The sequence below is a fragment of the Alosa sapidissima genome, chromosome 2 (assembly GCF_018492685.1).
Source record: "Alosa sapidissima isolate fAloSap1 chromosome 2, fAloSap1.pri, whole genome shotgun sequence".
Taxonomy (NCBI): domain Eukaryota; kingdom Metazoa; phylum Chordata; class Actinopteri; order Clupeiformes; family Clupeidae; genus Alosa; species Alosa sapidissima.
Window position 1 is genome coordinate 31,936,931 of NC_055958.1, and position 12,500 is coordinate 31,949,430.

At 44.3% G+C, this 12,500-nt stretch overlaps 1 protein-coding gene across 1 annotated transcript in view; it reads left to right on the forward strand.

The window, feature by feature from the left end:
* Positions 1 to 12,500, forward strand: part of aff3 (AF4/FMR2 family, member 3) — a 36,110-nt gene that overhangs the window by 4,845 nt on the left and 18,765 nt on the right. The window contains exons 3-6 of the mRNA XM_042084198.1: positions 7,585 to 7,659; positions 7,907 to 7,940; positions 8,596 to 8,650; positions 10,753 to 10,804. Of these exons, the coding sequence (XP_041940132.1) occupies positions 7,585 to 7,659; positions 7,907 to 7,940; positions 8,596 to 8,650; positions 10,753 to 10,804 (216 nt within the window). The remainder of the gene's footprint in view (positions 1 to 7,584; positions 7,660 to 7,906; positions 7,941 to 8,595; positions 8,651 to 10,752; positions 10,805 to 12,500) is intronic.

The following is a 12,500-nucleotide window of genomic DNA, read 5'->3' on the forward strand; positions in this document are numbered from 1 at the left end:
AGGAGGACGAGGAGGATGAGAGCATGCGAGAGAGAGAGAGATAATGAAGCAAGTGGATGAGTGGAGGGGGGGAGACTTCAAGACTGCACTCCAGAGGGAGAACTGTGTTTGTGTGGGAGAGATTGCCGGAGGACAGGAATGGATAGGTAGAGACAGCAAGAAAAGAGAGAGAGAAAGAGAGAGCAGCAGTGAAGGAGAAAGGTGGCGAGAGAATAAGAGACACCCACTTTGTCTTAACTGTACATTTTGTTTGGCGGGGTTGAGGCTGAGTGTTATTTATGAAGGCCAGGGCCTCGGTTGGGCTCCCCAGTCCATTCCATCATCCTTCCTATTTAATCTAACACTGGACAGACCTCCACCCCCCACTCTCCATCATCCTACATGTCCACTCCGCATTAGCTCCACATATCTATATTATACACACATATCACCAGCACATCTCACATCTATATTATACACACATATCACCAGCACACATACACATATATATTATACACACATATCACCAGCACATCTCACATCTATATTATACACACATATCACCAGCACATCTCACATCTATATTATACACACATATCACCAGCACACATATATATATTATACACACTTATTACATGGCTCTTCACAAGGCAAGTAGAACGCTCCATTGACTTGAATGGGCTTTCCCAAAGTTCTACGGTAAAATATTTTCATGTAATTACCGCTGCAACATATAATTACCGCTGTCAATGGCAACGGGTTTTGTGCTTCTGATACGTCTTTCATATCACTACGCAAGGACTGGAACTTCATTCAAAAGTGAAAGCAGACGGTTGATCAGCTGTGTTCTAAAGAATGTTTGATTCAAGTTCAGCGTGTGTTCAGCGAACTATTTGTTTCTCAGCAAATGCCACGATGAACGGTAACAAATAGGCTAGGCTATGTACAGTAGGCTAAAGTCATATTGTGGGGAGTTTATTATTTCGTTTTGGCAAGTAGCCGTGTAATAAGCGGGATAATGTATAGAACGCCGGTCATTATTGGGAAAATAAGTCCCTTCAGGATGGAAAAAGACCCCTCCGCTGCGCATCGGGGTCCGGTTCGCCCTGTCGGGACTTATTTTCCCAATAATGACCGGCAGGGGCGAAGCCAGAGGGGTGGCTCCGGGTGGCACAGGCCACCCTTGAGATTTGATTGGCCACCCCAGATGCCACCCCCAAATCCTAGTCTACAATTGGCCATTAACATGATCTAAGGTGGGACCTTTCTTCATGCACTTGCAGCAGTTTGAAGTGTCAGACGTTAGAAATGTAAGTGGCAAACACGCTTGCCTTTATTGGCCTACAGGCTACTGCTTGTTCTAACACGCAAAGATATCTATTTACCTATTGCACCTGCCAGTGCCTATTTATCTAATCACACACTTAAGTCGCCAACATTTGCTAGGTCATTAAGTGTTAACTGTATATACTTTTGTAAAAGCGTTTAATGACAATAATGTCCTAATCTAATGTTAAGAAAACTTTTAATTTATGGTTCATCAAGCTTACTCATAAACACTCGTGGCATCTAGGCTACAGGTAGTGATATTCTGATGACATGTATGACCATTCAACCAGTCAAGCATTTGTTGTAAAATATTAAAATTATGGGAAGTTTACATAGCTTAGGCTAAACTGTATGTTTCTTTTGTCCTCCATGCCTGTTTTATTCGTCCCGATCAGGAGGGATTAATGAAACATTGCGCACGTTCCACTTTTGCTTAAATAATTCCTGAACGCAGAGCTGGACTGGCCATCTGGCATACTTTTTTTTTTTTTTTGCCTAAAGCAAAATGTTGAACATTTTATTTAATTAATAATTTGCCCAGACTTATCATATTGAGATTCAGGAAGATGATCCAGTGCAATATGAGTAACTTGTAGGTTTCTCACACACACAATACACTCCCTCATACCAGCCTCAAGTTTCTTGAGAACGTTAATGATCAGTTTATTGAGAACTTTAATCATCCAATTGGAACACATGGAACCAGTTATGTGGTTTGCTCTGCAACACTGCTCAATCTGAGCATGCATTGACGATGTCAGAGACTTGTCTTCACTTTGTACCGCTTGACAAGTTCAGTTGAATCATATCATATATATATAATATCAATATAATATTAAATATTAATAAAATAATAAACAAATAGACAAAAAGCAGGTCAAATTATTTTAACAGCTACAAAAATAGATGGCCATAGATAGCATAAGTTATTGTGGGGGGAAATGTCTTGGATGAGTATATTTGTATATCTTCATTTAATAGAATAGAATAGAATAGAATGGAATATATTTTAATATCCTCATGATGGAATTTGTTTTAGCACAGCATAGCCCATATACAGCATAGCCCTCTATACATTATCCCTTACACAGCATAGACATATATTTGCATCACATATAGACACAGAGACATATATTAGACATAGGCATGTTGTATTTTATCAGCACTTATAGACAGACCACTAGACATGTATTATTAGCACCTCATTATGTAACGTAACGTGTGCTTATTTTTGTGCATTGTGTGGGGATGGATCTAAGAAGGGATGCAGAATCTGTGCTGATGGGTTCTGGTGACAAGAAAAGGTCAGCCACAGAGTGCTTCTCATTCCATCATCTTACGAGGGAGAGAGGGATGGAGGGAGGTATAGAGGGAGGGGTGTTGGAGTTTGGCTTCTGCTTTATGAATGACTCATGGCAAGAACACTCTGAGTGGCCTCCAGAGCTTGTGTGTTTGTGTGAGTGTGTGTGTGTGTGTGTGTGTGTGTGTGTGTGTGTGTGTGTGTGTGTGTGTGTGTGCACGCATTCCTATTTGTGTGCATATGCATATGTTTTGTTTGTAGTACCTAAAGTACAAACCTGTTTTTGTGTTTGTGTTGTCATCAGCTCTCCTCTCTGACTATATCTGTGTGTTTGCACACGTGTCTCTATATTCGAGTGTGTGTTTGTGTTTGTGTTAGTGTGTGTGTGTGTGTGTGTGTGTGTGTGTGTGTGTGTGTGTTTGTGTGTCATTCCTAACAAATGGTGTTTTGAGCTGGTATTTTCTCCATAATTATATTTGGCTCTGCGGTTGCAGACAGCATTCCATCCCTGCCTCTATCGTATCATGCTTGGCCATCTGTTCCCGTGACAACCCCAATCGTCATAGCAGATAACACATGACCTTTTCCACAGACCAGTTCCTGTTAGTGACCACGCTGATGATGCAGCCTAGGGCTGCTGGAGGCTAACAAAGAAACTCACACACACACAAACACTCACACTCAATCAAAACTAGCATACACACACATAAACTCTCTCACACATGCACGCAATTGCAATCAAAACTATGCACATTCACACACACACACACAAAATCAAAATGACCATACACACACATACAGACTCGCAAACAAAACTACCACGCACACACACATCATAACACAAAATCATCAAAATCATGCAGTCATGGTAGCATATGTTCTTTCCCTATATAAACAGGATGGCTGGATTACCAGTGATTATTGTTATTGTACATGTGTCTTTGAAGGGTTTATCAGGTAGGAGATTAAGATTCAATCATCACAGGACATCCACTGCATGGGTAGTATTTCCCTACTCTACTGTGGACAGCAAATGCAATCTGTGTGTGTGTGTGTGTGTGTGTGTGTGTGTGTGTGTGTGTGTGTGTGTGTGTGCGTGCCTGCATGTTAGTATGTGTTTTGTAAGGTCTTGAGAGGCTGGATTTGGCTACCCTCGTTGAGTCTAGACTGCTTTAGTGTGTGTGTGTGTACACTATATGTGCATGTACATCTGTGTGTGTGTGTGTGTGTGCCTGTGTGTGTATGTGTGTCAGTGTGTGTGTGTGTGTGTGTGTGTGTGTGTGTGTGTGTGTGTGTGTGTGTGTGTGTGTGTGTGTGTGCATGTATAGCTGCTTTCAGACATGTCCTCCGCAGTATATGCGCATCTTTGTCAAACGGAGGTCCGACCCTTCGGGTGATTCAGATATGATGCTAACATGCTGACATTATGCGGTCATATGTGTGAACGACACCGACACACATTAACAGAATCTCTGTGTGGTTGAACAGGTTGAACGTGGTTGAACACGAGTGTTTATGTGATTCCATGAAATATTCCCCCCATGACTTATCTCACACTAAAACACTGATGTTCATGAGGTCCATCACTAATCCATGTGTTATACGTGTGTGTGTGTGTGTGTGTGTGTGTGTGTGTGTGTGTGTGTGGTAGTTTTGATTCCGTGTGTATTATTTTTTGGTGCATGAGGCTGTTCATGTGGACTCTTCTTTGTCAGTCTGTGTGAGCCTTTTTCGTGTGTGTGTGTGTGTGTGCATGTGTGCGCGCATGTGTGTGTGTTTGTGTTTTTGTTTTTCTGTCGTAATTAGCAGTGTTTTCACGCTCAGTACAGTAACGCAGTTTGTCATGTTTACTCCACTGACTCATTCAGAATTGCTGGTGAGACTCAGAGGCTTAGAGGAGGATACACTAACATGTGTGTTAATGAGTGCCGGCAATAAAGGTGTTTCAGAGGCTTAGAGGAGGATACACTAACGTGTGTGTTAATGAGTGCCGGCAATAAAGGTGTTTCATTTGCATGATCTGTAACCCCTGTGCAACCCCTTCCTCTCTTACAGCTATTAGCCCTCTAGAAAAAAAGGGAAGTTAGTTAACATAACAAAGTGGCAGTGTGTTGATAATGAATACATACCAATGTGATTATTTAGAGAAGATGTGAAAGGTAGGATAAGTGATGCTGATTTCTAACACGTAAAACATTTGTGTAATGTTTACAATCTGCTAGCTCTCCATTATCTGAGAACACTGTAAAAAAAGCATCTCCTTACTCAACCCTGGCTCCATGAACAGGAGACAAACAAAACACTGTGGGGAGGGGAGCACTGAAGAGAGGGGTAAGCTACCTCTCTGGTGAATTTTGTTTGGCCTTTGGTTCAAATATAACAAATATAATTGCTTTGGACAAAATCGTCTGCTAAGAAACATAAACACAAACACAGACAAACATGACATCCTCTATGTCAAATCACCCTAGATTAGCAGACGAATATATTTAATATTTATATGGTTTCTGCACATCATATTATTCCCCCCCCTCGCTCCCACTTTATGGTATCACTTACAAAAGTGGCTCAGATACAGCAGGTTTATCAGTAACAGTAGATCAACCTTTTCAGAGTGCTCTCCTAAGACCCCGGGAGTGTAGGCAACTCACACAAAACGGGAACCTGATCGGAGTGGCGGCGCGGCGGTTTCGATATTAGAGATTGATATATGTACAGAACACTTAATGCTCTGGGTACGTCTGGCGGGGAGGCGTGGTCTAATCTGTGCTGATAATCAGAGATGCCAATCGGAGCGTTTCCTCCCATTAGGGAAGTGAGTCCCGCAGTGAGCACAGCACTGACAGTGCTACTAAAGACAGATTATTTACAAAGCAGACGCTATCAGTCCTACAGCGCCGTAGCAGGATGAATGACTGAGCAGCATGTGTGTGCGTGTGTTTGTGTGTGTGTGTGTGTGTGTGTGTGTGTGTGTGTGTGTGTGTGTGTGTGTGTTGCTTGTTATCTCGTCTCAGTCTTTTCCCACTATCACCTCCTCTCTCTCGCTTTGTTCTAGCATCCATTCACAGCTACTCCTCTCTCTCTCTCCCTCTATGACTGTCTTGGTCTCTCTCTCTCTCTCTCTTCTCTCTCTCTCTCTCTCTCTCTCTCTCTCTCTCTCTCTCTCTGTGGTGTGGGTTTGGGCTGAATAAGCAGTGGGTCTCTGTGTTCAGCTGTATGGGCTTTATGGGTTTTATTCCCTCTCCTCACCAGGACCACAACCTCCCAAACTGTTTCAATCAGACCAGTAGACCACATGACAGGAACAGGATATGGCATTTCACTAGACATGACTGGGACATATTACAGTTTTTCTCGATTGCTTTGACCTGCTTAAAGAAGCTGGGAAACTGGCTGAAAACGAACAGTGATTTGACTACAAGTTGGCTTTTGCTGCTTGTTTTAAATGTTTTGAGAGTGTTACAATCAAAATGTGTCATTTTGTCCAGAGTGCTTTTGTTCAGACACGGGTGTTAACTCTTTTGAGAATGTGATGTCAGAGTTGACACAGGTATCAAAACGATCGAGAAAAACTGTAAAGGACACTTCAGCTTATATATACTCAAGGACACTTCAGCTGTGCCTACTAGTTGGGGTTTGAACCGGCAACCCTCCGGTTACAAGTCCGAAGCGCTAACCAGTAGGCCACGGCTTCCCCAATATAGCATCTTCCATTACAGCTTACAATGTGGTTATGTCAGTGTTATGACATGATTGTGTCAATGTTACAACATAGTGTCCCAGTGATGTTACCCCAAACAATAATAGAAGCAAGTATTTTCTGTAGTCTTAGTGCGAAGTTGTGTTTCTCTGTTTCCATGGATACTTGATCTTAGTTGACTCATCTTATGCAAGTAATACCTAGACGTTATTACTGTATTAAAGATTATTAACTGGCATTACTTTAATGTCATTAAAGATTATTAACTGGCATTACATTGACATTATCCATTAACAGGTACTAGACAGACAAGAGAGGTGTTCCTCAGACACTAGGATGCTTGAAGCTGCTTATCAATTGTAACTTTAGGATGCTAGGCTATCTATGGACGATAAGCCCACTGACCCCTCAGGGACTGCTCTGCTAACTGACTGTGGCTGAGCCGTTTGTTGTTTTATGAAAGATCTACCTGCCTATTCAGGAATGCTGCTGATTATTTTTAACCTCAGTGAGTTAGGCTGACACCAAACACGAGTGGTATCTCTATGTATGTAATAACTGGGAAGCATTCTGCAAATTGAGAGCTTGTAAACTCATGGACCACCTATACTTGCATTTTATTCTTCCTTTAGGATGTGTAAAACCTCACACCTTTTAAACCTAATACAATCTGGTTATGGCGATACACAGTGTCACACACCTATCAAGCCCAGACTGCAGACATAAAACATAAAACTGACTGTAAAACAGTGTTATGACATTTATTTTCTGTCTCACTTTCTTCACCCCGGCTACTCACTGCCTCATTAATGCTCTAGTAATATATCTCATTTCATCCTAAGAATGGCTTGTCATAATTCAGTTTCATTACCCTGAAGTCCGCCAGTGTAAATGTGCACTGATCTCAGCCTGTCTGCTCAAAGCCCCTTCAAAGAGCTCTCAAGTGCTGACTGTACAGTGTAACTTCAGCCGTCATGTGTAAAGTACCCAGTCACGCCCTCTGGTGGTGGCCAGAGACCTTTACGAGCTCATTCAGTGAAGTTAGCATGAAATTGACATGACCACAGAACAAACTCTGACCAATAAAACCAAATATGTAGGGTCGTCAAGTGCCTCCGTGGGACTTCCCCCCCACCCCAGACCGCCCCTGCTGCGTGCAGCTTATCGCTACCTGTGGTGTCATTTACAGAAGCCTTTCATCCTTTACGTCTGCTGACCTCTCACCTCTTGACCCTTCCTGTCCCCCCCCCCACCCCACCCCACACCAACCCCTCAGGACATGACCCATTCCTGGCCTTCCCAGCAGCCCCCTGGGGGAGGCGGGGCTGAGCGTTTCCTGCACACCTCCAAGGTACGCACAGTCATCATCACGTTTCGCTGGTATTTAGAAAATTCCCCTTTGGTGGTATAGAGCCAAATGGTTGTCCATCCAGACATTTTTGTGTGTCTGTGAAGTGAGGTGAAGAGTGTGTTATGGTGTTGCAGACGGATATGTAAGAGATTTAAATGTCTGTGTGTGTGTGTGCGTGCGTGCGTGCGTGTGTGTGTGCGTGCGTGTGTGTGTGTGCGTGCGTGTGTGTGTTCTTTCTGTGTGACAGGAGGCGAAGCAGTGTGGCGCACAGCACAAGCAGGGTGAGTTTCCCACGCGGCTACTCTCTTTCAGGGTCTCAGAGTGAGACATGCATGTGTGTGTGTGTGCATGTGTGTGTGTGTGTGTGTGTGTGTGTGTGTGTGTGTGTGTGTGTGTGTGTGTGTGTGTGTGTGTGTGTGTGGTGCTAGCATGCATGTTTGTGTGTGTGGTGCATGCATGCGATTGTGGGTGTGCATGTGTGGGTGTGGATGGCTGGGTGTGAACGGTGCATGTGTGTGAGCATGTATGTGTGTGGGTGAGTGTATGTCCATGTGTCCTAATTTCATGTTGATTTTTCACTGCGCCTGGGTGTTGAGTGTAAAGTTGTACGTCTCTGGCTGTCACTGCATATCTCACTTTACTCCGTCTTTCTGCCTGCTGATCATTTATTTCTCCATGTATTTCTGGAAGGATCCATATATTCATCTACGCACCCGTGTCAATTTCCCTTTCTATTTATCCCTTTTGTCTATCTGTCAGTCCTGTATTTATGTATCTTCCCAATATTAAGTTCTCAAAAGTTAGTCTGTGTATGATATATTTACATTTGTATGTATGTATGTATGTATGTATGTATGTATGTAAGTATGTATGTATGTATGTACTGTATGTATCTATCTATTTATTCATGTATTTATCTCTCTGTGTGTGTGTTAGTTCGGGGTAACCCTCCCGCGAGGATGACACACCCACATGTGGCCCCACACAAGTGGTAAGTGGGACAGCCTGGGATAGCTGATCTGACCGGGGTAACTGGGCACCGCTGCTGTCCGCCGGGCCTGCTGAGGATAGGACACACACACACACACACACACACACACACACACACACACACACACACACACACACATTGACATTTGCGCTGTCTGCTGACATGCATTTAGCCATGCTTTCGAACTCTCTACCTCACATACGTACACACTCTGACATCCAGGCATGTGACTGGAAGCACACACACACACACACACACACACACACACACACACACACACACACACACACACACACATATATTAGCACACAGTCATACTCCAGAGAGGACTCAGCTTACACACATACTCACACAGACTCATACATTTGTGTACTCATCCAGATTTTGTCAAGGATAGAGATTAAGAGCTGTAGAGAGAGAGAGTGTGTGTGTGGTGTCTTGCTCATAAAAACTCAACTTGACTTGATTTGAATTGTCGTTGAATTGAGCTGAATTGAATTGAGAGAGACAGAAAAAGAGGGAAAGATGGAGATAAGTGAAAGAGACTCACAAAGCTACAGATCAGGATGGAAGGGAAAGAGAGATGAGGGAGAGAGATGGAGAGAGAGATGGAGAGAGAGATGGAGAGAGAGATGGAGAGAGGGTATGGGATGGAGAGAGAGATGGAGAGAGAGATGGAGAGAGGGTATGGGATGGAGAGAGAGATGGAGAGAGGGTATGGGATGGAGAGAGAGATGGAGAGAGATGGAGAGAGAGATGGAGAGAGGGTATGGGATGGAGAGACAGGGAGAGAGATGGAGAGAGGGTATGGGATGGAGAGAGAGATGGAGAGAGAGATGGAGAGAGGGTATGGGATGGAGAGAGAGGGAGACGGAGATGGAACATGCTACTAAGAATGCTGAAAGAGAAAAGGCAAAAAAACAGAGGGAGAGGGAGAGAGAGAGAATAAAGAACAGAGAGAATGAAAAACAAGGCTTCAGTGAGCCATGAGGGAAAAAAAGAGTGATGGAGAAAGTGAGAGTGGTGAACGAGAGAACGAGAGAGAGAGAGAGAGAGAGAGAGAGAGAGAGAGAGAGAGAGACAGAGAGGGAGAGAGAGAGAGAGAGTGAGTGAATATGTGGAAAAGACAGCGAGACAGTGTGAGAGAGAGACAGAGAGAGAGAGAGAGAGAGAGAGAGAGAGAGTGAGTGAATATGTGGAAAAGACAGCGAGACAGTGTGAGAGAGAGACAGAGAGAGAGACAGAGAGAGAGAGAGAGTGAGTGAATATGTGGAAATGACAACGAGACAGTGTGAGAGAGAGACAGAGAGAGTGAGTGAATATGTGGAAATGACAACGAGACAGTGTGAGAGAGAGACAGAGAGAGAAAGAGAGAGAGAGAGATTGTGAGCGAGTGAATAAGAATGAGTGAAGGAGAGAGAGAGAGAGACAGACGGAGAGCTGTAGTGTGTGAAACAGGAGGCCGTCCCCAAGTCCCCACCAGTGACTTTACAGCCGCAGCATAACTGCGGTCGGGAGCAAGAGTTCACGCCCGGGGGTCAAGGCCTGCGTTTCATCTACACTGCCCCCCCACCCTCCTGACATGACATGCACACTTCATTAAACTCATAAATTTTATAGAGTTTAGCATGTAATTAAGGAACGAGAGGGGTGTGTGTGTGTGTGTGTGGTGGCATGTGTGTGTGTGGTGGCATGTGTGTGTGTGTAGGGTGGGGTGGGGGGTTCAACACGACCTGAACAGAAGCCAGAAGCTGAGGGGTTTACTGGCTGCCTGCAAACAACAGTGAAACCGCAAAGGCCCATCAGACAGGCAGACAGACTGGAGGGGTGTGTTTTAATAAGTGTGTTTTTGTTTTGGAGGCACACTGCACTGTTGCGTCTCCTGCTCTCTGTTCAGGCTTGGTATGGAAGGGGCGCAAGAGGCTATAGATGTGCTCTGTGAAGGCGAATAGTCACCCTTTCTGCTTGTGTGTGTGTGTGTGTGTGTGTGTGTGTGTGTGTGTGTGTGTGTGTGTGTGTGTGTGTGTGTGTGTGTATGTGTGTGTGTGTGTGTGTGTGTGTGTGTGTGTGTCCTAACATCTGTGCGATGATTGTTCTCCCAGCATGCTAGCTGACGACCTGAAACTCAGCAGTGATGAGGATGACGATGACAAGGTAAGACGTTTTTCTCCCTATTTTGAAAAAAAAGTCAAGTTTTCCTCGTGAGATTCTCTACAAGTCTTTGTTTGTGTTTTTCCATCTTCCGTCTGTCTGTATGGAAGTTTGTTTGTAATTTTCTCCGTCTGTGAGCTAGGATCACGACACAGACTGGCAGAATACACAGAGAGGGATATGATGGGTTGGTTGACAGGAGCGCTTCCAAGCAGCGGATGTCCAAATATGAGAATGTGAGAGGGAGAGACAGAAAAAGAGAAAGAGAGAGAGAGAGTGAGAGAGAGAGAGAATGTTTCTGTCTGTCTATCTATCTGTCTGTGGTTACACAGACACAGACACAGAGAACCCTTTTCTCAGAATGTACTGGGCAAGATTTCTAGTGTGGTTGAAAGAAATATATGGGGTGTCTGGCCATAATAGATATTAACAAGGATATGAAAAGGATAATAGCTCTTCAATAAGAGAGTGGGGGAGGATAGATGAGAGTGAGAGAGTGTGTGTGCGTGTATGAGAGAGAGTGTGTGTGCATGCGTGTGAGAGTGTGTGTGCATGTGTGTGTGTGTGTGTGTTAGAGGGCGGAGGGCTATATAGCGTGTGGCTATAGGGGCAGTGATAAACTGGCAGTGTGCGCTGAAGGAGCTCTTTGTGCCTCTTTCAGTGGACCCACATCCTTTGCTATCTTATATCCAGACACACACACACACGCACACATGTACACACGTACGCGCACACACACAAACACACACGTGTGTGCTTTACAGACACACATCAGCACACATAAACTATAACGGTTTGACACGTGAACATATAAGCGCTCACACACACACACACACATATGCATACAGGCCACATACTACACAAACTCATATTTCACATGCAGTTGAAAAGAGCTTCATTTACACACACACACACACAAAAATACACAAAACACACACACACATTCACACAAGCATAGTTCTACCCCTACCTCACGTGCTTCCTTAGATCCACACTGTCCTCACCTCTTGCGTGACCTAGTTCTTGGAAAGAGGCGGCGCGGCAGCGACAGCAATGGCGGCCTCTCATTTTTCATTTAGGGCTCTGCTCCCAAGCTAATGACATGCCTGATTAGGCCCATTACATTCAGCCATGCTCTGCCACCGCCAGCCAGACTATATGCTCACGCTGTGTGTGTGTGTGTGTGTGTGTGTGTGTGTGTGTGTGTGTGTGTGTGTGTGTGTGTGTGTGTGTGTGTGGGGTGGGTGTGTGGGGTGGGTGTGTGTGTGTATACATAAAAGCCAGGTGTTTGCAGCTGTGCAGCTTGACTCTGTGTTTGTTTGTTTGTTTGTGTGTGCGTGTATGTTTGTGTGTACATAAGAGCTCAGTGTGTATGTGTGTGTTGTGTTGGTGAAGTTAGTGAAATGCACAAGGGTAAAAGGGTAAAAGTAAATGAAAGGGGCAATAATGTCCATGGATTCATTACCTACTTGGCTCTGTCTGTGTTTTTCCAGTGTATAACTTGTCTGTGTGTTTTTGTGCAGCATATGTGTGTGTGTGTGTGTGTGTGTGTGTGTGTGTATGTGTATGTGTGTGTATGTGTGTGTGTGTATATATGTGTGCATAAGAGCTGAGTGTGCTGTGTGTTTCTGTCTTCCTCTTGTCCATATTGAGATAATTAGACTAGACTAGAGTCTGCATGAGTCAGCCCATCAGAATT